Raw genomic sequence first — 23,230 nt, forward strand, 5'->3', positions numbered from 1 at the left:
AATTTGGGACATGCGGAGGTTGAGGTGGGCGGGGTAGAGTTGGGGTAGGGGGTAGCGGGGGTGTATATTGTAGCGTCCCGGAAGAGTTAGTGCTGCAAGGGGCTCTGGGTATTTGTTCTGTTGCGTTTATGTTGTGTTACGGTGCGGATGTTCTCCCGAAATGTGTTTGTCATTCATGTTTGGTGTGGGTTCACAGTGTGGCGCATATTTGTAACAGTGTTGAAGTTGTTTATACGGCCACCCTCAGTGTGACCTGTATGGCTGTTGACCAAGTATGCATTGCATTCACTTGTGTGTGTTAAAAGCCGTAGATATTATGTAATTGGGCCGGCACGCAAAGGCAATGCCTTTAAGGTTTATTGGCGCTCTGTACTTCTCCCTACGTCCGTGTCATACATTTTAATTTTTGAAACCGATCCCGATAATTTCCGATATTACATTTTAAAGCATTTATCGGCCAATAATATTGGCAGTCCATCATCTCTAATCTAAATTGTTAATAATGAATGTTTCTGAACTTAACTGTAGATAATATTAAATACAATGTCGTCGCTTTAGTCATAATTTTTGCGCTTAAAAAACTTCACTATGATTACTGTTTGTTTGACCAAGTATGAATGTATTCACTTGTGTGTGTGAAAAGCCGTAGATATTATGTGATCGGGCCGGCACGCAAAGGCAGTGCCTTTAAGGCACGCCCCCAATATTGTTGTCTGGGTGGAAATCGGGAGAAATTCGGGAGAATGGTTGCCCCGGGAGATTTTCGGGAGGGGCACTGAAATTCGGGAGTCTCCCAGGAAAATCGGGAGCGTTGACAAGTATGACTGGGAGACGCAACTGCTCTGTACCACTCCGTACAGCGGCGTTTTAAAAAGTCATACATTTTACTTTTTGAAACCGATACCGATAATTTCCGATATTACATTTTAAAGCATTTATCGGCCGATAATATCGGCAGTCCGATATTATCGGACATCTCTAATTGCAATACATTTTTATTCATTTGTTTTTTGCTGATATGGGATCAATATCAGATCGGGACACCCCTAGTAAATTGCCTACAGTTTTTTTTATACAACCACAGAAAAGTGCTGAGTCTTTCAGGTAGAAAACCACACAGCACCAGATTAGACCTGAGTGAGCTCCACAGAACTCCCACTCGCTGCTCAATCTCCTCTAAGAAGTGGATTTAAAACCAAATCCACTGCAGTGCCTTTAACGCAGATAATTTGCCGCCGGGATTTATACGACGACAGCGTCATACAAGCTCAGCAATTTCCAGGTGTGTTGGTCATTATGGCTCACTCACAAGCTCCAATTCAGACCTGCCAGTGTGAAAGTAAACCTGGCCTCGGTCCTCTTCTTCCTGACCCAGTTCTGTTTACCATAAAACTTTATGAGCAATCTCAGGAGGGCGAGCGTGTGAGTGAGGAAGGAATGAGTAAGGAGAGAGGGGAAAAGAGCTTGTTTTGTCTGGTCGGAGAAACTTTTCTTGTTGCACAGTTTCCATTTACTGCACTGGCATTTGCCTGAATCAGGTGTCAAAACATCTTTATGGAGATTGACATCATCAGCCGTAATATTAAGATCAGTTAAATGGATGAAATCCAACATAATAATGCTGAATGTGTCAGAGAGAATGAACACAGTAGGTCAAATCTTCTCAGTAATTAACGTTCGTAATGGCCTGTCTCAGTAAAAATGAACTACAGTCAGTGACGTGCAGTCACTAGAGGCAGGTGAGGCCCCGCCTCACCTGCCATCATGGAAAGGAAAAAAATGTAAAAAGAAATCAAATTAATTAAATTGTTATATGTATTCAGTGATTATACTATAAAGTTATTTTCCATTTAACTTCACCAGTTTTAGATTATTTTTATTTAAAATCGCTGAATTTTCACATTTGCCGTTCAAATACTGAGAAGAGACGGTGCGGTGATCAGCAGCCAGTTGAGGCACGTCACTCAGTTGTGCCTCACCATGGATTGCAGACTCGGCTAACTGCTGGCCTGTTGTGCAGTGAGACCGTATTGCTATATGAATTATATTATACATTTCCATAGTTTAGTTAGCTGAGGTATATAATGTACAGTGTATTTTGTCAACAACTGTATGTGTGTAATGTATTTCTTGTGCTGAGCAATCATAAAACTGCTACGAAGACGCACTGTGTGAGGCTCGCAGTAATCCCGCCTCCTGGTGCCGGTTAATGCACCCCCGTCGCAGAATGCATCCCCCGACGGGAGCGCCACACCAACCAAAGCCCACACCCAAACCCTTCACGTGCAAGACCGAATCCACCCAAAAAAAGTCACTTAACAAGAAGCCAAAAAGTGCAAAAACAACAATGCTCGCGCCGGAGGAGCCGTGAACGACTGCAGGGACACAACATTAGGTACACCTGCAGACTGCAGCACGGATTTCTTATTTCATTCATTCACAACTCCTCCAACACAAACACCACTGTTCCCGCACTTATAAGTAAAGGTAAGACCATAATAACGTTTTTTTAATTAAATGTGCTTTTTTGTGTGCTCCAGTTTGTATGTGTAAAGTTAAAGTTAAGTTAAGTTAAAGTACCAATGATTGTCACACACACTAGGTGTGGTGAAATTTGTCCTCTGCATTTGACCCATCCCCTTGATCACCCCCTGGGAGGTGAGGGGAGCAGTGGGCAACAGCGGCGCCGCGCCCGGGAATAATTTTTGGTGATTTAACCCCCAATTCCAACCCTTGATGCTGACTGCCAAGCAGGGAAGAATGCTGGTATGAGCTTTTAAACACAACCCGTTAACTGCTGCCAATCAAATGGTGAATAAGATACTCTTTAGGGTTCATATGTTTGTAAATCTGACTGTGATGAAGTCAGTGCCTCACCAGCCATCAACCTCACCGCACGTCACTGACTACAGTGGAACCTGATTTAGGAACTTAAAGCCCCACTTAAGAACTTTCAGTTTTGGTTGATTTTGGCGGCACCGGTGGACCAAAGCGGTAGATTTTTTCTGCCAGAAGAAGACCACATTTCCCATGATGACTAGCGAATATAGCGTCATACTGACATGATGTCCGCTGTAATATTGGCACAGATTGCAAATATTACGTATTTAATGGCTATGCTGATGTTGGTGTAGGGGTGTAACGGTACACAAAAATTTCGGTTCGGTATGTACCTCGGTTTAGAGGTCACGGTTCGGTTCATTTTCGGTACAATAAGAAAACAACAAAATATAAATTTTTGGGTTATTTATTTACCAAATTTTATTTACCAATGGCTTTATCCTTTTAACATTGGGAACACTATAATAATTCTGCCCACATGAATCCACATTAAACTGCCTCAAGTTGTTGCTCAGATTAAATAAAATGACAAAACTTTTCTTCTTCATATAAAAAGTGCAACATTAAACAGTTTCAAGTCAACTCATCATGCTTAATTTATTACAGCATTTGGGAAGCCTGTAGTTGATTTTTATTATGTAAATGTTATATTTTTATCAACATGTGATAGCAGGGACCCTGCCATTCAAAACTAGGCTGCTCCATTACTAATGATTAATGTAACTATAGCTGAAAAAATGGTACAAAAGCAATAGGAGAGACTATTCATCCCTGAACACCATGGAGTTCATGTAGGCTTAATGTTGCAGTTACATTATTATATCAACTATCAGAGACAGAAACTCTTCATTTAACATAATGTCCTTTTTTGCTGCTTCAACACAGAAAAAGGTAAAGTGAAATAACAGACAGACAGGGCTTTGCTGTCCGTAACACACACACACACCGCAAAATGAGCTAACGTTACGCTAAAAGCGAATTAGCCTTCACCTCAAGCCAGGACTACTAGCGAGCTGAGCTGCCTTTTATATTTCTAGAAGGTCAACGGGCTCATAGTGATGTTACTAGTAGTTGACTGGGAGGTGTTTATTATAATTTGGGGAGAGTCCGCTGCCTGATGCTTACCTGCTAAACGCTAAGCACTGACTACATGCGCTCTGAATACGCACTGCTGATTGGCTGTTACTGCTCTGAATACGCACTGCTGATTGGCTGTTACCGCTCTGTTTGTAACCAATCAGATGGTTGTGTGGGTGGGACAATGCTGGGTGCTGTGTAGAGGACTGACAGAAACAGAGGCAGAAGGAAGCGGAGGCAGCTACTTAATATGTTCGTGTGGAAACTCGTTCGGTACACCTCCGAACCGAACCGAAACCCCCGTACTGAAACGGTTCGATACAAATACACGTACCGTTACACCCCTACTATCAAGAAATTATCTTGGATTGCGCTACAAACATGACGCTACTACCAAGAATGTATCGGGGAAAATACAGGTCCGAAGGAAAGAAAGACCGGCGGGAGAGTTTTTTCGATGGAAGTCGTGTGGAACTGCGAAATATCAAGCTGGTGGCTATTTATTGCTACAACTCAAAATTCCGATAGCCAACATGAAAATTATCATTTCGATTTGAGCATCGAAAGTCACTTACTAGTTTAGCAGGAACACAGCCAAGGCAGCATCGGCCGAAAATCCCTGCTCGTCTTTGAGCTCATTGATCCTGACTGTCCTTTTATCCGGGTAGACTCCCTTTTTCTTTTGTTGGCTCCTCAGATAAAACTTTTCGTTTCTTTGGTTGTTTTGCAGCTTCGGCCATGATAGCCGTTATTGCGCGTATGTGTTCTTCTTCTTCCTCTTTTAGTTTTCTGGCGGCACGTAGGCGTTTTCATCGACTTCCGTCTTTTTAACAAATGGAGAAAGGGGAGTGACGTATGCCATAAAGCAAGTCAGCACATTTGTAGTTTTTTGTGTGGCGGGAGTTCCTGCCACCCTCCTCAAAGTTGCTAAGTGCCAGTGAGAGCGATGCAGACCCCCTCAAGCTATGACAGAGGTGTCATTCAACTAGCACACAGGTGTCAAACTCAAGGCCCGGGGGCCAAATCTGGCCCGCCACATTTTTTTATGTGGTCCGCAAAAGCCTGGAAATAATATGCGTTAATAAAATGCTTAATATTTTCTTATTAAATATATTTGCTATTTCCCTTTTGACATAAATAATAATTTACTGCATGCAATTGCATATATTTTAATATTCAATATTATCAAAATCAGAATATTATATTATCATGTATTCCAAACATTTTTTTTTTTTTTAAATAAAAATAAATACTGTACTTAAATATCTGCTTGACTTATGATTTCAAAACAAATTATCAATCAAACTGTAGACTGTAAAATTGACGATAAATTTTAAGGTTCAATTCCGCCAAATGAGGTTTTTAACCGTAAAATCAACTTTGGTACTGTTTTTTCCATATACAGAAGACACTAAAACATTAAAAAACAATATATATATATATATATATATATACATATATATATATATATATATATATATATATATATATATATATATATATATATATATATATATATATATATATATATATATATATTCATTTTTAGACAATAGGATTTGGAAATGAATTAAAAAGGACAAATAAAAATAAAAGATCCATCCATCCATCCATTTTCTACCGCTTATTCCCTTTGGGGTCGCGGGGTACACCCTGGACAAGTCGCCACCTCATCGCAGGGCCAACACAGATAGACAGACAACATTCACACTCACATCCACACACTAGGGCCAATTTAGTGTTGCCAATCAACTTATCCCCAGGTGCATGTCTTTAGAAGTGGGAGGAAGCCAGAGTACCCGGAGGGAACCCACGCAGTCACGGGGAGAACATGCAAACTCCACACAGAAAGATCCCGAGCCCGGGATTGAACCCAAGACTACTCAGGACCTTCGTATTGTGAGGCAGATGCACTAACCCCTCAATTAAAAAAATTAAAATAAAAAACAATTTAAAAAAACTAAAATGTTTAACTTGGGACTTCCGGTGGGCCGGATTTTGGACACTGGTGGGCCGGATCCGGGCCGTAGTTTGGGCACCCCTGATTTACAAGATACTTATATTGTATACAACCTCCTTTATTTGTTTCATTGTGAGCAAAAGTCTCATTGTATTCTGAAATATTTGTGTTCCAATTGGTGTGGGTGGTGTTACGTTTACAGTAAAAACACACCTAATCTCAACAATTAAACATTGCATACTAATTAACCTTTATCATTAGCCCTTGACTTAAGTGTGTTGTTCGCATCAATGTGTGACAATCCATCCCATAATGCTTCCACTCCCTTGACGTCCGCGTTGGCTTACTGGTGCATTAAACTCTCATGGAAGCTTCAGTGTTTTGTCGTTAAGATAATTGGTGCAATTAGCGCTTGAAAACCTTCGCTCTCTTCAGTGCGGTGACTCAGCTGGGAGGAAAATGGATTATTAGTGTAATTAACATCATCCAACATGTCCTTAAAGAACCTTTCAGAAGATACAAGTGAGGGATATGAATGTTAATCTCACTTGCTGCATTGATTCTCACTTAGTCTGGAGTGGGGGGCGCGGGGGGGTATTGAAGTGTTTCACAATGACTGTCAGTCAATTGAAGTGAAACTAAGTAGCGCTCGACGGGGTTGCTTGTCACACTAATTATATCTCGCCACTAGAAGGCGCTGTCCCTCAGACATTTACAGAATGAGGCTCAAAGCTCGCCTGTATAGTCTTCTCTCGAGTAAAATGGCTAAACCTGCGGTGAGAGGATTTTTTTTTTTTTACTTTTTAATTTATTGTAAATATGCACTTCAGTCTGTACGACAATGAATTTATAACAAAACTATTGCTGCACTTTAAAAGTGTGAAGAAAAAGCTATAATCTGCATTGTTATTAGCGAGCTAACTAGTTGTAACACTCTAACTAGCCCTGATGCTAGCAGAAACTTCCAGTTGGGGTTGGTCACCATGTATGTATTAGCTAAGTAACTAGTTGTAACAAAATTATTAGCTCTGATTCTTGCAAAAAAAAATAATAATCCAGTTAGGGTTAACTGTCACATTCAATTTGGGTTTGGTTGTTACGTATTTATTAACTTGTTACCTAGTTGTTATACGCTTGTTGACCTCGATTTTAGCAAACAATTTCAGTATGGATTGGTTGTTACGTATTTATTAACTTGCTACCTAGTTGTTGTACGTTTGTTGGCCTTGATTTTAGCAAAAGATTTCCGTATGGATTGGTCGTCAGGCATTTATTAGCTAGCTAACTAGGTGTAACACTGTAACTAGCCCTGATGCTAGCAGAAAATTCCAGTTGGGGTTGGTCATCATGTATTTATTAGCTAGCTAACTAGTTGTAACACAATTATTAGCTCTGATTCTGTCCAAAAAAAAATCCAGTTGGGGTTAAATGTCACATTAAATTTGGGGTTGGTTGTTACGTATTCATTAACTTGCTACCTAGTTGTTATACGCTTGTTGGCCTCGGTTTTAGCAAACAATTTCAGTATGGATTGGTTGTTACGTATTTATTAACTTGCTACCTAGTTGTTATACGCTTGTTGACCTCGATTTTAGCAAACAATTTCAGTATGGATTGGTTGTTACATATTTATTAACTTGCTACCTAGTTGTTATACGCTTGTTGGCCTCGATTTTAGCAAACAATTTCAGTATGGATTGGTCGTCAGGCATTTATTAGCAAGCTAACTAGCTGTAATACTGTAACTAGCCCTGATGCTAGCAGAAAATTCCAGTTGGGGTTGGTCGCCATGTATTTATTAGCTAACTAACTAGTTGTAATACAATTATTAGCTCTGATTCTGGCAAAATAAAAAATCCACTTGGGGTTAACTGTCATATTCAATTTGGGGTTGGTTGTTGCATATTTATTAACTTGCTATCTACTTGTTATTCGCTTGTTGGCCTCGATTTTAGCAATAAATGTCAGTATTGATTGGTCGTCAGGCATTTATTAGCTAGCTAACTAGGTGTAACACTGTAACTAGTCCTAATGCTAGCACAACAATTCCAGTTGGGGTTGGTCGCCATGTATTTATTAGCTAGCTAACTAGTTGTAACACAATTATTAGCTCTGATTCTGTCCAAAAAAAAATCCAGTTGGGGTTAAATGTCACATTAAATTTGGGGTTGGTTGTTACGTATTCATTAACTTGCTATCTCGTTGTTATACGCGTGTTGGCCTCGGTTTTAGCAAACAATTTCAGTATGGATTGGTTGTTACGTATTTATTAACTTGCTACCTAGTTGTTATACGCTTGTTGACCTCGATTTTAGCAAACAATTTCAGTATGGATTGGTTGTTACATATTTATTAACTTTCTACCTAGTTGTTATACGCTTGTTGGCCTCGATTTTAGCAAACAATTTCAGTATGGATTGGTCGTCAGGCATTTATTAGCAAGCTAACTAGCTGTAATACTGTAACTAGCCCTGATGCTAGCAGAAAATTCCAGTTGGGGTTGGTCGCCATGTATTTATTAGCTAACTAACTAGTTGTAATACAATTATTAGCTCTGATTCTGGCAAAATAAAAAATCCACTTGGGGTTAACTGTCATATTCAATTTGGGGTTGGTTGTTGCATATTTATTAACTTGCTAACTACTTGTTATACGCTTGTTGGCCTCGATTTTAGCAACAAATTTCAGTATTGATTGGTCGTCAGGCATTTATTAGCTAGCTAACTAGGTGTAACACTGTAACTAGTCCTAACGCTAGCACAAACATTCCAGTTGGGGTTGGTCACCATGTATTTATTAGCTAACTAACTAGTTGTAACACAATTATTAGCTCTGATTCTGGAAAAAAAAAAATCCAGTTGGGGTTTAATGTCACATTAAATTTGGGGTTGGTTGTTACGTATTTATTAACTTGCTACCTATTTGTTATACGCTTGCTGGCCTCGATTTTAGCAAACAATTTCAGTATGGATTGGTTGTTACGTATTTATTAACTTGCTACCTAATGCTAGCACAAAAATTCCAGTTGGGGTTGGTCGCCATGTCTTTATTAGCTAGCTAACTAGTTGTAAGACAATTATTAGCTCTGATTCTGTCAAGAAAAAATCCAGTTGGGGTTAAATGTCACATTAAATTGGGCTGGTTGTTACGTATTTATTAACTTGCTACCTAATGCTAGCACAAAAATTCCAGTTGGGGTTGGTCGCCATGTCTTTATTAGCTAGCTAACTAGTTGTAAGACAATTATTAGCTCTGATTCTGTCAAGAAAAAATCCAGTTGGGGTTAAATGTCATATTAAATTGGGCTGGTTGTTACGTATTTATTAACTTGCTACCTAGATGTTATACGCTTGTTGGCCTCGATTTTAGCAAACAATTTCAGTATGGATTGGTTGTTACGTATTTATTAACTTGTTACCTAGTTGTTATACGTTTGTTAGCCTCGATTTTAGCGAACAATTTCAGTATGGATTGGTTGTTACATATTTATTAACTTGCTACCTAGTTGTAATACGCTTGTTGGCCTCTATTTTAGCAAACAATTTCAGTATGGATTGGTCGTCAGGCATTTATTAGCAAGCTAACTAGCTGTAACACTGTAACTAGCCCTGATGCTGGCAAAAAATTCCAGTTGGGGTTGGTCGCCATGTATTTATTAGCTAGCTAACTAGTTGTAACACAATTATTAGCTCTGATTCTGGCAAAATAAAAAATCCACTTGGGGTTAACTGTCATATTCAATTTGGGGTTGGTTGTTGTGTATTTATTAACTTGCTAACTACTTGTTATACGCTTGTTGGCCTCGATTTTAACAAAAAATTTCACTATTGATTGGTCGTCAGGCATTTATTAGCTAGCTAACTAGGTGTAACACTGTAATTAGTCCTAATGCTTGCAAAAAAATCCTGTTGTGGTTGGTCGCCATGTATTTATTAGCTAGCTAACGGCATGGCGTAGTGGGTAGAGCAACCGTGCCAGAAACCTGAGGGTTGCAGGTTCGCTCCCCGCCTCTTACCATCCAAAAATCACTGCCGTTGTGTCCTTGGGCGGGACACTTCACCCTTTGCCCCCGGTGCCACTCACACTGGTGAATTGAATGATGAATGATAGGTGGTGGTCGGAGGGGCCGTTGGCGCAAATTGCAGCCACGCTTCCGTCAGTCTACCCCAGGGTAGCTGTGGCTATGAAAGTAGCTTACCACCACCAGGTGTGACTGATTGATGGGTTCTACATGTAAAGCGACTTTGGGTACTTAGAAAAGCGCAATATAAATCCCAGTTATTATTATTATTATTATTAGTTGTAACACAATTATTAGTTTTGAGTCTGGCAAAAAAAATAAAAAATCCAGTTAGGGTTATCTGTCACATTAAATTTTGGGTTGGTTGTTGCGTATTCATTAACTTGCTAACTACTTGTTATACGCTTGTTAGCCTCGCTTTTAGCAAAAAATTTCAGTATGGATTGGTCGTCAGGCATTTATTAGCTACTTAACTAGCTGTAACACAATTATTTGACTTATTTCTAGCAACAAAAAAAATATTTGGGTTAGCTGTCACATTCAGTTTGGGGATTGGTTGTTGCGTATTTATTAGCTTGTTTACCTCAATTTTAGCAAACAATTTCAGTATGGATTGGTCGTCAGGCAGTCATTAGCTACTTAACTAGTTGTAACACAATTATTTTACTTATTTCTAGCAACAAAAAAAAACATTTGAGTTAACTGTCACATTCAGTTTGGGGATTTGTTGTTGCGTATTTATTAGCTTGTTGACCTCAATTTTAGCAACCAATTTCAGTATGGATTGGTCATCAGGCATTTATTAGCTAGCTAACTAGCTGTAACACTGTAACTAGCACAATTCAATTTTGATATATTTTTATTTTGTCAAAAGAAATGCTAAAAACAGTCATATTTAAAGACAAAAACTTTAGGGCAGCTTTGTGTTGTAGGTCACAAAGTACACTATTATAATTATTACAGGGGTAAAAAAAATGGATGTTAATTTGTGTCTTATTTACGAAATCTTTTTTTTGACACTGAATTCATGTAACTGAATTTTTTGGGTTTGAATTTTGTGAACTGAACAATTATGCTGACGATTTCATTCAGTGTTGTAAAATTCTGTGTAAAACAATTGAGTGTAAAAAAAAAAAAATCAGTGTATAAATATTCAGTGTTTAAATATTCAGTGTAACTGATTTTTTTATGCTGTTTTGCAAGACCAGTGTCACGTGACTTCAAACTTGACACCTCATTGGCTGGTTCTGTGACAGGATCGTTTGCTTCAGTCTTTATTTACCAAAAGTGAGTCTTGCTTTTTTGAAGCGGCACATTTTTTGACACTGAATCTTTCATCGCTGATTTTTTTGGACACCGAATTTTTTTACACAACATTTTTTTACACTGGATTTTAATACACTGAATTTTAAAACACATAATTTTTATACATTAAAATTTAAAACACAGATTTTTTTATACACTGAATTTTGAAACACATGATTTTTATACACTGCATTTTAAAACACTGAATTCTAAAAACACAGTTTTTTTATACACTGAATATTAAAATACTGAATTTTAAAACACTGAACTCTAAAACAGATTTTTCTACACTGAATTTTAAAACTTTTTTCAAAGAAATTGTCAGCATAATTGATGTAAAAAAAAAATCACAAAATTCAAACGCTACAATATTCAGTTACATAAATTCAGTGTCAAAAGAAGGCCTTTTTTATAAAGACACAAATTAACCTCCATAAAAGACAAAGTAATGAGAAAAAGTAACTAATAATAATAATACACTCTGGCACGTTACATTTTTACTGTTATTTTGTATCCAACAATATTCTGTGGGCCGTAATTTGGACACCCCTGTGTTAACATCATGTTTTCTGCATGCTCAGATAATTCTCACACAATTTTTCTGCCAAAATTGATAGAACAAATATGTTTAGTAAGAAAGATAAAGTACTTTGTCGATACACATTATTTCCAGGGCCACGTACAATGAAGTGGCGGGCCAAATCTGGCCCCCCGGGCCTTGAGTTTGACACCGGTGTTGTAATGGATCACATTGTTTTGAGGTCAGATGATGCTTCAATGGTAAAAAAAAAAAAAAAAAAACATGTGTGTTGCTCCTCCATATGATGGCAGCTCTTTATTGCATCAGAATGATTACAAATGCCAATGGCAATTATTGTTAGTGCTTCCAGTTTGTTGGTCTTTTTCAAATTAAAAGCCTTGACTTCAGGTTCGGTGCACCTTTTGTCTTAGTTTAAAAGTTATAGTTGTCTTTTTTCTTTCTTTTTTTTTTTTAACAATGACTTTCATTCCGATTGACTTTTTCAAAAAAAAAAATTTTAGCAAGAATGGCATACCTGTGGAACGAGGGTTGTGTGTCAGGACTCAGGAGTCAAACAACAGGGTGTAACCAGGGCGAATGTGATTGTGTTTGCATAGAATATAATGGCGTCAAGGCCATTGAGTCATCATAGCCGCTCATCCACTTGGTGGATGTAACCTCTGACAGGGAACTGAGCTTCACCAAACAGGTTGGATCAATGGTTGCAATAACACATGTCGTGTGTGTCATTCATATGAACAATATGACGGGACCATCAGTGTGAACTCCACCACCTCAGGTGTCTTATCTAAAGATTGGCCCTGCTAATTTAAGCCACTGCCAGTGTTTGTGTGACCGTGACATCTGAGGGCGACCTCCACATCAAACAGTGTTTCTTCTGTTCTGGAATGAGCCACTGCCAGTTCGTGTGTGTGTGTAAGTGTGTGTGTAAGTGTGTGTGTGCGGTGGCCCGCTGGGAAGAGGCGGAGCTGTTAGGGGAATTCCTCAAGTGGGCCTGCACATGTGGCGGTGCTTTTACTGCCATGCTACCTCAAAATGCAAATGCCTGTGCAAAGTTATTGAGGCGCTATAAACCGCACTAATGGGAGAAGGGGGTCAAAGGCTCCGAATGCTCGTTAATGATCTAGAACTTTGGCCGTCATCGCCGTTGAGTTAGTCTTGTTAAAAACCCAGGTGGATTGTTTGGATTTGACTTGTTTTAGCGGCATTACAAACTGTACACCCTGGGCCAACACAGATAGACGGACAGCATTCACACTCACTTTCACACGCTGCATTTCAAAATAAAGCAACAAAAAGGAAATGGCAAAACGCTTCAAAAGTGTTAATGCTTTGATGCTTACCTAAGCAAAGGCTTTGCGAGGTATGCGGCGAGGTTTTCGCACAATGTGTTAACATCTTGAATGATGTCGTACGTCAGCCGTCCCCAAACTATGGCCCGTGGCCCGCCAGCGTCCACATTCCGGCCCGCAAGACATCCTAAGTAAAAAAAACAAAAAAATTACTTTTTTTTTTAAATCTGTCCTATCCAGCCGCTCAGGCAAGTCATATTGTTGATGCATGCATGTATGTATATATATATATATATATATATATATATATATATATATATATATATATATATATATATATATATATATATATAATTTTTTATATATATATATATATATATATATATATATATATATATATATATTTATATATATATATATATATATACAGGTATATCCTTCCATCCATCTATCCATCCATTTTCTACCGCTTGTCCCTTTTGGGGTCGCAGGGGGTACCTGGAGCCTAGCTCAGCTGCATTCGGGCGGAGGGCGGGGTACACGCTGAACAAGTTGCATATATATATATATATATATATATATATATATATATATATATATATATATATATATTTATGTATATATATATATATATATATATATACACATTTATTTATATATATATACACACGTATATATATATACACATACATATACTGTATATATATATATATATATATATATATACACTTACATATATATACATACATACATATATATACACACATATGTATACATACATACATATATACACACATATATATATATACATATATACATATATATATATATATATATATATACACATGTATATATATATATATATATATATATATACATATATATATATATACATGTGTATATATTCATATATACTTATATACGGATATATATATAAAATTATATACATATATAAGTATATATATGTATATATATATATATATATATATATATATATATATATATATATATATATATATAAATATATATATATATATATATATATATATATATATATATATATATATATATATATATATATATATATATATATATAAATATATATATATATGTAATTTTGAGTAGTACCTCAACTTACGAGCTTAATTAATTCTGTGGCAGCCCAATAATAATATGTAATACGCCTTTTAAAAAGTAAGTTATACTCTGAGATAAGAAATACTGTATAAAAATAATACAGTAAAATGTACTACAAATGACTACAGTAGTTTTATTAAGTAATGTAATAATAAAATAGAGATTTACCTTGGAGAGTGGCCTTCTTAGGCCTTTCAGCCGTTTCTTTGTCCAAAATAAATAAACTCAAACTCAAAATATTTGACTATTGTTGTTATTTGTGACCACATTGTTAAGCGCAGTATTGTTTGTTTTGATATACAAGGAGGCTATAGGCCACTACCGCTTTTTTTTTGAATGTATAGTTAACTTCTTGGCAGCTGATGCTGCAATTAGAATTCAGTGCAAAAAGATGTCGAAGCACAATGAGCTTAAATACTTGACAGTTTGAAACAGTGTTCGATAAAGTAGTACATTTAAAAGTACATGTGTTTTTTGGGTTTTTTTTTTTATTGTGTTATCGAATAAGTATTTAGAATTATGAACATTTATAGGTATCGACTACTGAATATCTGGTATCGTGGGTCTGAATAGTAAAACAATAACAACATTAAAACCATAATAGCGCAAACATTTGGGACAGGGTTGGTGATATTTGGTGAGGTCGGTGGGTGTATTTAAAGGTCATAAAAATGCACTGCAAAAACTGAAATCTAAGTAAGATGAAATATCTCAAATAAGGGTGATATTTGCTTATTTTCTGTCTGACAAGATCATTCTTCTCACTAAGCAGATTTTATGTTACAGTCTTTTACTTGTTTTAAAGGTTTTGGTCCTAAATTATCTCAGTAAGATATTACAGCTTGTTGCTGAGATTTTATGACCTATATTCGTTCCCTAAGATCCTCTTCATCCATCCATCTCACTGTCCCTTTATTTAAACTGTCCACCTTTCAGCCGCTCTGCCCCACATCTTTGGAACTCTTTACCACCAGACCTTCGTAACTTAGATTCAATATTCCTCTTCAAATCAAGACTCAAAACACACCTATTCCTGACTGCTTATTCATTGTAATCATATTTTCTTCGCTATCTTTGTTGTTGTTTTTTATCCAATTTGATTTTATTGTTTTGATTTTGTACGGTGTCCTTGAGTGCCCAGAAAGGCGCCTTATAAATAAAATGTATTATTATTATTATTATTATTATATTGAGTAAAACATGCTTGAAACTAGAATATCAACTGTTGCAAAACTGTGCCATCAACACTCACAAGTATAAAACTACTTTTTTAAAGTAATAATTTCTTACTTCAAGCATGGAAAAAAAAATCATGATGCCGAGCGCATATCATTATGTCAAGAAAATGGCACTAGCATTTACCGTATTTTTCGGAGTAGAAGTCGCTCCGGAGTATAAGTCGCACCGGCCGAAAAATAATAGAGAAGGAAAAAAACATATATAAGTCACACTGGAGTATAAGTCGCATTTTTGGGGGAAATGTATTTGATAAAACTCAACACCAAGAATAGACAAATGAAAGGCAATTTAAAATAAATAAAGAATAGTGAACAACAGGCTGAATAAGTGTACGTTATATGAGGCATAAATAACCAACTGAGAACGTGCCTGGTATGTTAACGTAACATATTATGGTAAGAGTCATTCAAATAACTATAACATATAGAACATGCTATACGTTTACCAAACAATCTGTCACTCCTAATCGCTAAATCCCACGAAATCTTATACGTCTAGTCTCTTACGTGAATGAGCTAAATAATATTATTTGATATTTTACGGTAATGTGTTAACAATTTCACACATAAGTCGCTCCTGAATATAAGTCGCACCCCCGGCCAAACTATGAAAAAAACTGCGACTTATAGTCCGAAAAATACGGTACACTTGCATCACATTTTAGTTGGATGCATTTATATCTGTTCTACAGTATGTATGACACACCAATGGTCTTTGACAAGACATATCACCAATGGTAGTCAGTTTTATATGCCTCCTTTCCATTTAACTTTTGTACTTCAGAAAAGTAACTGTTTTTAAGGAAAATCGTTATGTTAAAAGTAAAAAATAGAGAAAATAATAAAATAAGATAATTTGGTTTTCCTCACAAAAGAAAATCGTGTTTAAAAAAATTCTGCAACATTCCGAGGATGCTTAATTTAAAATTTGCAAATTGAATAAATAGGGCTTGTTTTCAGAATGAAATACTTATTCCTATCTTAAAAGTCCTGCTAATTTCTTGACATGCAAATCTTAATTTAGGATATCATATCAAGTCAAATTAACTAGCTGCATTGACAGAAAATTTCACCTGTTTTTAAGGTGTTTTTGTTTCTACATTTGAGTGTTTTAATCCTTTATCTTGTCAGCACGAGTCATACCAAAGACTATAAAAATGGGACCCATTACCTCCCTGCTTGGCACTCAGCATCAAGGGTTGGAATTGGGGGTTGAACCACCAAAAATGATTCCCGGGCGTGGTCACCGCTGCTGCTCACTGCTCCCCTCACTTCCCAGGGGGTGATCAAGGGTGATGGGTCGAATGCAGAGAATAATTTCGCCACAACTAGTGTGTGTGTGACAATCATTGGTACTTTAACTTTTTAACTTTAACTTTTTTGCAGTGCCCCTATCCGTGACATACAGCAGTTATACACTGCAAAAAATATCTCAAATAAGGGTGATATTTGTTTATTTTCTGTCTGATAAGATAATTTTTCTCACTAAGCAGATTTTATGTTAGAGTGCTTTCCTTGTTTTAACTGTTTTGGTCCTAAATGATCTCAGTAAGATATTACAGCTTGTTGCTGAGATTTTATGACCTATATTGAGTAAAACATGCTTGAAACTAGAATATCAACTGTTGCAAAGCCGTGTCATCAACACTCACAAGTATAAAACTACTTTTTTAAAGTAATAATTTCTTACTTCAAGCATGAAACAAAAAAATCATGATGTATGCATATCATTATGTCAAGATAATGGCACTAGCATTTACTTAATTTAAGAATATTTTTCAACATATTGAGCAAAAAGGTCTCATTTTTTTATTTCTACCAAGAAAAGTGCACTTGTTATTAGTGAGAATATACTTATTTTAAGGTATTTTTGGGTTCATTGAGGTTCGCTAATTTTACTTGTTTTGGAAAGTCTTGACAAGCTGAATTGTCTTGTTCTATTGGCGGATAATTTTGCTTATTTCAAATAAAATACCCCTATTTTTTATTTTTTTGTCTTGTTTTTGAACACTGACTTTTTGCAGTGTGACAAGGGGGTCCAGCTCCACATTGGCATAAAGTCTCCATGTTGTACAATACAAAGTCCAACATTAGAAGTTGTGTATATTGACATGTGATATAAAACTGTTCCTCTTTACTTGTTCCAGATCTTCTACAAAGTCACTCAAGAGATTTTCCCCGGAGAAGAGCTGCTTCTCTCCATGAAGGCTGAAGAGTATTCATGTGATAGCATCATGGCTCCTGACATCCATGGTCTGTGTCGCTCACACACACATTTTGTCGTACATTGTGTTCGGACATTGCGCTCATGTTCGCTGTACTCGCCGATCAGAGGAGAGGCAGTACCGCTGTGAGGACTGTGACCAGTACTTTGAGTCCCGCAACCAACTACTGGACCACCAAATGCAGCAGTGTGGGATGCCAACTTCCTCTTTCCTTAACACAGGTTTGGAATTTTATATTTCAGGTCTAGCGTGCCGATATTCAAGCCACATCCACCAAATTTTCAAAAAAATAAATATGTTTACATATATTAGCCCAGGGGTCGGCAACCCAAAATGTTGAAAGAGCCATATTGGACCAAAAATACAAAAACAAATCTGTCTGGAGCCGCAAAAAAATAAAAGCCATATTACATACAAATAGTGTGTCATGAGATATAAATTGAATTAAGAGGACTTAAAGGAAACTAAATGACCTCAAATATAGCTACAAATGAGGCATAATGATGCAATATGTACATATAGCTAGCCTAAATAGCATGTTAGCATCAATTAGCTTGCAGTCATGCAGTGACCAAATATGTCTGATTAGCACTCCAACAAGTCAATAACATCAACAAAACTCACCTTTCATGCACAACCTTAAAAGTTTGGTGGACAAAATGAGACAGAAAAAGAAGTGGCATAAAACACGTCCTAGAAAGTCGGAGAAAGTTATACATGTAAACAAACTACGGTGAGTTCAAGGACCGCCAAAATTAGTAGGACAAAAAGGAGCTCGCCAAATACTCTAATCAGTGAAGCATGTTTAATATAAACAGTGTGCTTTGTAACAATTAGGGAGGTTTGTGTCATGTTTGTCCTCCTACAGAAACCATATTAAAACAAAAAATAGATTTTTTTCCCCTCATCTTTTTCCATTTTTCATACATTTTTGAAAAAGCTCCAGAGAGCCACTAGGGCGGTGCTAAAGGAGCCGCGGGTTGCCGACCTCTGTATTAGCCGCACCAGACTATAAGCTGCAGATATATACCGGTACAAAAGATGTTGTAAATGTTTTTATATACATACCTTAATTGTTTCCAAACGGTGCCTGTCACACAAAAATTAAGTCATCGTCATGGGCCCACTAGCTGCGGAAGCTAGTCCTCCAATGAGCTAAACATACTTAATAACTCCATGGTGACGTTTTGGTGAACTTACGAAACTGAAACAATACAAAAAGAATGCCGTTGTAATTTAATAACACTAACACAGACACTTGTAAACGTGTTAGCATATTTGCTAATGCTAACGACGCTAGCTTGATTACGTTACGATAGCACGTACGTGAAAACAGAGATGTCCGATAAAATATCGGTATCAGTTTCAAAATTATCGGTATCGGTTTCAGAAAGTTAATTTTACGACTTTTTAAAACGCCGCTGTGTACACGGACGTAGGGAGAAGTACAGAGCGCCGATAAACCTTAAAGGCACTGCCTATGTGTGCCGGCCCAGTCACATAATATCTACGGCTTTTACACACACACAAGTGAATGCAATGCATACTTGGCCAACAGCCATACAGGTCACACTGAGGGTGGCCGTATAAACAACTTTAACACTGTTACAAATATGCGCCACACTGTGAACCCACACCAAACAAGAATGACAAACACGTTTCGGGAGAACATCCGCACCGTAACACAACATAAACACAACAGAACAAATACCCAGAACCCCTTGCAGCACTAACTCTTCTGGGACGCTACAATATACACCCCCTAACCCCCCAACTCAACCCCGCCCACCTCAACCTCCTCATGCTCTCTCAGGGAGAGCATGTCCCAAATCCCAAGCTGCTGTTTTGAGGCATGTTAAAAAAAATAATGCACTTTGTGACTTCAATAATAAATATGGCAGTGCCATGTTGGCATTTTATTTCCATAACTTGAGTTGATTTATTTTGGAAAACCTTGTTACATTGGCATCCAGCGGGGCATCACAACAAAATTAGGCATAATAATGTGTTAATTCCACGACTGTATATATCGGTATCGGTTGATATCGGAATCGGTAATTAAGAGTTGGACAATATCGGAATATCGGATAACGGCAAAAAAGCCATTATCGGACATCTCTACATGAAAACCCTCCTACAGACATCACACATGGGACGGTTTAGTAAGTAAGAATTGTTTTAGATATATATTAAAACTTACAAACTTTGCTTGGAGTGATGATTGGAGAATCCTTTCGAGCAGAAACGCTATGGGCAAATATACTTTTGGTTCGAGGAACGAAACAGGAAGTGCGTTTCCAGCCGGCAACACCTGCAGTGAGCAAACTCGTGCAAAAGATGGCGCACATAGCACAAACAACAACACACCATTCCAGTGTCTCTGTCTGTGTTGTATGATAACTATTTGTTGAATGCAAAATATTATGGTTGTGAGCAAAGAAAAATGCTTAAATTAGCCACACTGTTTTTTTAAAGCGCAGGGTACAAAGCGTGGGGGGAAAAGTAGCGGCTTATAAATATGGTATGAATTGCATAAATACAAGTGTTGTTTGTGATGTTTTTTTACTTGTCTCAAAGGAGAGGACAGTGACACTGCCCAGGAACCTCAAGACCTGCGACCCATCCACTTGTCTCATGGTCTTCATGAGTGTAAAGAGTGTGACCAGGTCTTCCCAGACATCCAAAGGTACACTTTCTTCTTCAAAAGACGTACTTAAGGGGCTCATGGAGGTGTTGTTTCGTCTGAATATTTGATTTATTACATGCTGATTATTCATTGTATGGACAACAAGTTGCCATAGATCAATGCTAATAAATATTCAACAATCAGTGTTTGTATATATATATATTCGTAATTTCACGCAAATTCAACCAATATCTGCGAATTATGTGCCGCCTCGCAACTTTGTGTAATCCTCGCAACTTCCCTTCACGCGTTAGCCAATCAACGTCATTATCACCAATCCGATTTGTCCCAGCAGCACTTAAAGGCAACGCAACTGTCTAACTCGAGCTCAGCAGAGTAACCGTGTAATACTCTTTCATATCTGTAGGTGGCAGCAGGTAACTAATTGCTTTGTAGATGTCGGGAACGGCGACGGTGGTTTGCAGGTAAAAAGGTATCCGACGCTTAAACCAAAAATAAACAAAAGGCGAGTGCCGCTAAGAAAAAGTATTGAAGCTTAGGGATGGCTATGCAAAACGAAGCTAAAACTGAACTGGCTGCAAAGTAAACAAAAACAGAATGCTGGACGACAGCAAAGACTTACAGCGGGTGGAGCAGACATCGTCCACAAAGTGCATCCGTACATGCTATGACAATCAACACCAAAATAGGAGCGCCAGACAAGAACTAAAACACTACACACAGGAAAACAGCAAAAAACTCAAAATAAATCACTGCATGATGTCGTGACAGTACACCTACTTTGAGACAAGAGCTATAGTGATGCATGGTTGGTTATGGTTTGAATTCATATCCAACAATTGCGAGAATGACGGCTGCTGAGTTTCATTTTTTAATGTTTTCTGCTGGTGGTGTGCCCCGGGATTTTTTCAATGAAAAAAAATGTGCCTTGGCTCAGAAAAGGCTGAAAAACACTGGTCTAACTAATAGGGATGGGTATGAAATCTGGTACTTTTTTGGCACAGACCAAATCCCACAGGTCCTACCGGGTACCGATTCACTTAAATAGCGCACGGTGCCATGTTACGGTACCTGAGTGTGGACTAAGCTAAACTGTGTCTATAGGGCTACCTTCACACTGCAGGGTATGATGTCCACTTCGGGTTTTTTGGGCAAATCCGATCTTTTTATGTGGTCGTTCACGTTACAAAAAAAATGCGATAGATAATGTGTCATCATCTATGCAACTTTTTGACCAAAGAACTGTCATTAGATGCATTGTCAAAGGAGTGTTTTAAATGTACAAACCCCGTTTCCATATGAGTTGGGAAATTGTGTTAGATGTAAATATAAACGGAATACAATGATTTGCAAATCATTTCCAACCCATATTCAGTTGAATGTGCTACAAAGACAACATTTTTTTTTTTTTGCGAATAATCATTAACTTTAAAATTTGATGCCAGCTACACGTGACAAAGAAGTTGGGAAAGGTGGCAATAAATACTGATAAAGTTGAGGAATGCTCATCAAACACTTATTTGGAACATCCCACAGGTGTGCAAGCAAATTGGAAACAGGTGGGTGCCATGATTGGGTATAAAAGTAGATTCCATGAAATGCTCAGTCATTCACAAACAAGGACGGGGCGAGGGTCACCACTTTGTCAACAAATGCGTGAGCAAATTGTTGAACAGTTTAAGAAAAACCTTTCTCAACCAGCTATTGCAAGGAATTTAGGGCTTTCACCATCTACGGTCCGTAATATCATCAAAGGGTTCAGAGAATCTGGAGAAATCACTGCACGTAAGCAGCTAAGCCCGTGACCTTCGATCCCTCAGGCTGTACTGCATCAACAAGCGACATCAGTGTGTAAAGGATATCACCACATGGGCTCAGGAATACTTCAGAAACCCACTGTCAGTAACTACAGTTGGTCGCTACATCTGTAAGTGCAAGTTAAAACTCTCCAATGCAAGGCGAAAACCGTTTATCAACAACACCCAGAAACGCCGTCGGCTTCGCTGGGCCTGAGCTCATCTAAGATGGACTGATACAAAGTGGAAAAGTGTTCTGTGGTCTGACGAGTCCACATTTCAAATTGTTTTTGGTAACTGTGGACGTCGTGTCCTCCGGACCAAAGAGGAAAAGAACCATCAGGATTGTTATAGGCGCAAAGTTGAAAAGCCAGCATCTGTGATGGTATGGGGGTGTATTAGTGCCCAAGACATGGGTAACTTACACATCTGTGAAGGCGCCATTAATGCTGAAAGGTACATACAGGTTTTGGAGCAACATATGTTGCCATCCAAGCAACGTTACCATGGACGCCCCTGCTTATTTCAGCAAGACAATGCCAAGCCACGCGTTACATCAACGTGGCTTCATAAAAAAAGAGTGCGGGTACTAGACTGGCCTGCCTGTAATCCAGACCTGTCTCCCATTGAAAATGTGTGGCGCATTATGAAGCCTAAAATACCACAACGGAGACCCCCGGACTATTGAACAACTTAAGCTGTACATCAAGCAAGAATGGGAAAGAATTCCACCTGAGAAGCTTAAAAAATGTGTCTCCTCAGTTCCCAAACATTTACTGAGTGTTGTTAAAAGGAAAGGCCATGTAACACAGTGGTGAACATGCCCTTTCCCAACTACTTTGGCACGTGTTGCAGCCATGAAATTCTAAGTTAATTATTATTTGCAAAAAAATAATAACGTTTATGAGTTTGAACATCAAATATCTTGTCTTTGTAGTGCATTCAATTGAATATGGGTTGAAAAGGATTTGCAAATCATTGTATTCCATTTATATTTACATCTAACACAATTTCACAACTCATATGGAAACGGGGTTTGTAGATAAAAATCATAATATGACCCTTTAAAGTCAGAAAAGACGAATTTCATCATAAGTTACCTTTAATTAAAAAAAGCCTTAAAACATGGCAACTTTTTGAAAAAGCTGCC

The 23,230-nt window shown here is 37.7% G+C and overlaps 1 protein-coding gene across 7 annotated transcripts in view; it reads left to right on the forward strand.

Moving 5' to 3' along the window:
• The window catches only part of mecom (MDS1 and EVI1 complex locus), a 514,494-nt gene that overhangs the window by 430,983 nt on the left and 60,281 nt on the right, over positions 1–23,230 (forward strand). For 6 of the 7 annotated variants that reach the window (XM_061925665.1, XM_061925663.1, XM_061925664.1 and 3 more), the window contains 3 exons: positions 17,560–17,665; positions 17,745–17,858; positions 20,215–20,323. In XM_061925665.1, coding sequence (XP_061781649.1) covers positions 17,560–17,665; positions 17,745–17,858; positions 20,215–20,323 — 329 coding nt within the window. Of the gene's footprint in view, positions 1–12,125; positions 12,434–17,559; positions 17,666–17,744; positions 17,859–20,214; positions 20,324–23,230 lie in introns of those variants that run through there. The other variant, XM_061925667.1, reaches the window with a different exon arrangement.

This window comes from Nerophis lumbriciformis, linkage group LG30, assembly GCF_033978685.3.
Source record: "Nerophis lumbriciformis linkage group LG30, RoL_Nlum_v2.1, whole genome shotgun sequence".
NCBI classification, from domain to species: domain Eukaryota; kingdom Metazoa; phylum Chordata; class Actinopteri; order Syngnathiformes; family Syngnathidae; genus Nerophis; species Nerophis lumbriciformis.